Source organism: Apaloderma vittatum, unplaced genomic scaffold (genome assembly GCF_000703405.1).
Source record: "Apaloderma vittatum isolate BGI_N311 unplaced genomic scaffold, ASM70340v1 Scaffold43359, whole genome shotgun sequence".
NCBI classification, from domain to species: domain Eukaryota; kingdom Metazoa; phylum Chordata; class Aves; order Trogoniformes; family Trogonidae; genus Apaloderma; species Apaloderma vittatum.
In genome coordinates this window covers 1-2,448 of record NW_009735454.1, presented here as the reverse complement: position 1 = coordinate 2,448, position 2,448 = coordinate 1, and the positions used below count along the sequence as shown (strand labels likewise).

At 44.3% G+C, this 2,448-nt stretch overlaps 1 protein-coding gene across 1 annotated transcript; it reads left to right on the top strand.

Moving 5' to 3' along the window:
- Positions 1–3: 3 nt before the first annotated feature.
- ICT1 (immature colon carcinoma transcript 1) lies at positions 4–1,470 on the top strand (the record flags this gene model as incomplete). Its single annotated transcript, XM_009876574.1, has 4 exons — positions 4–28; positions 613–695; positions 803–972; positions 1,258–1,470. Coding segments are annotated over 4 exons (363 nt in total), but the record flags the coding sequence as incomplete, so codon positions are not given.
- Between the last annotated feature and the right edge of the window lie 978 nt (positions 1,471–2,448).

Here is a 2,448-nt window from a genome sequence, read left to right as displayed (position 1 = left end):
GGTCCCGGCGGGCAGCACGTCAATAAAGGTGAGGAGGGGGTTCTCCTGCAGTTCTGTGTTTTGTGGTAAAAAGAGCATCTTTGTGCTGCCTGATGCTAATTTTCGTTACCGTTGCCCTGCATTTGCACACAACTTGTCTTTGTAGGGCTCGATACCAGTGGTAACATATTGAATTGTCCTAGAAACAGCCGTACTGCGATCGTTGCTGCCCCACATCACACAAAACACCACTTCTGTCTAATCTGTTTTCATTGATCCAACATACAACAAGCCAGCTGGAAACTTCACAGCACAATAAACTCTCAGGTTAATTCACTTAAACTAAAAATACTTACTGCCATTGCCATCAAAAAAAACCAAACACGTAGTTAGTGACTGGCAATAGCAGTAAATCTTGTAGTGTCTAGAAAGGCAAATGCCATGACAAAGTGTCCATAAAGATTTAGAGTTTGTCTTGTAGAGGGATGTATAGCAAGAAAAAAATTGTAGTCTTTCAGGAAATTAATACTGGATTCATCTATGTTCAAAGCCAGTGAACAGACTGAATTATCTCATAAAAATTTAGGAAGGCAAGCCATTACACTGAAAGAAAGATCCTGTTTTTCCTCCCAGTGAATACCAAGGCAGAAGTTCGGTTCCACTTGGCTTCGGCAGACTGGATTCCAGAAGCCACAAGACAAAAAATGGCATTGATGGTACCTACCCTCGCCCTTCCACCCGTGGTTTAAATGCCACACTTGCAGACCGAGTGGGGCAAGGCTGACAAGGTTTCAATGATTGCATCACGTTTTTCTCTTTTCAGCACAGCAATAAGATAAACCGAGCTGGTGAGCTGATTGTGAACTCTGAAGAGAGTCGCTACCAAATGAGGAACCTGGCAATTTGCTTAGAAAAAATCAGAACCATGGTCACGGAGGCCACCGAGAAGCCCAAGGTGGTGTCTAAGGAGACAACACAGAAACTCATAGAGAGGTATCAGTATGGAAATTGTCCTTATTTGAGATCGATTTAGATTATCGTGTTTATGTAGGCTACAGCAATTTTAAACATTCTTCATATTCAGTTGGATTTCCTTTTTTAAGATCTAACTGGTCTGTTAGATTTTAACTGCTTTCCTCAGTAGCATCTCAAGGACAGGAATGTTTTTTCTATCTGTGGACATCGGTCAGCTCATCAGATTTATGTTATAACTGTGCTCAAAGTTAAATATTTAAATGTTTTCTTTGCACACTAAACGATCTCTTCATTTTCTTTTAGGGTAGAAAAAATGAACCGTGAGCGACTACGACAGAAAAAGATACACTCAAATATAAAACAGAGCAGAAAGGCAGACTTTGACTGAGAACAGCAGAGATCAAAGTCCTTGGTATACTGTCTTTATAAAGAAGCAGCGTTGGCAGCTGTAGGTGATGCTAAATTCATGAGCTGTATTGATTAAAAAAGGCCTAAAAGTGTAAATAAAAACATTTAAATCTCCTTTTGGAACTAATGATACACTGTGACAGCCTGTCAGTCTTTTTTTTTTTTGCAGAAAAAAATATTGTTCATGTTTGAGACTAAAAATTCAGATTTGTCAGCTACATTTTGGGGTTTTTTCTTCAATTTTTCGTGTCCTTCATCTAGCCCTCTGCTCCATGAGAGCATCCTCTGCTGCTGAAGTTGTTTGTTAATGGACCCTGTTCAGACAGAACAAAGTTCTGAGGTACTGCTGCTGGATCAGTTCACTGGGGTGTCTGGTCTCAAAGATTCTGAAATCACACCTTTTTGAGCTTTTCTATGGGCCCTAGTGGCCTCATGGATAAAGTACTGGCCTTCTAAGTCACGGATCATGGGTTCGAGTCCCACCTCGGGTAAGGGGAGGGTGTTCTGTTTCATGCAAAAACCTGAATAAGGGGGGGAAGGTGCTCCCCTTAATCCGCTACAGCGTGTGCCCCTTTGGAAGCAGAGGGAGGATTTGTGAGCAATGCCCTTACGTAGATAGTCCATTTTACATTTTAAAAAAAAAAGCTCCAACTCCCTCTCCTACCCTAAGCAGGAGGATGCAGGAGCGGACTGATGCACCCCGACACCTTTCCCTTTGCTGACCGTCACCTCCACACACACCTCCCCAGCGAGGGAAGCAAAGGGATCCCTTTGTCCTCTGCCCAAAGCTTTTCTGCGTGGGAGAAAAAGGGGCAAAGGGGTCTGAGCTCTGTGCCGGGCCCTGGCCCTTACAAGCAAGGGGGGTGTTAGAGCCTCACATGTGGGGACCAAAAGTCATCACAGGGACAGTGTCCGGAGCAGCAACAGCCTCAGCCGAGACCCGTGACAGGGGGACCTCACGCCACCCCCTGCCCGCATCTCCCTCCCCACCTTTTGGGGTAAAACTGGCAAAATTGTGCTTGCAGCCTACCTGGCTGATTCAAGGCCACTTTCTACACCACAAACCTGCCCCCTCATCATCCTCAC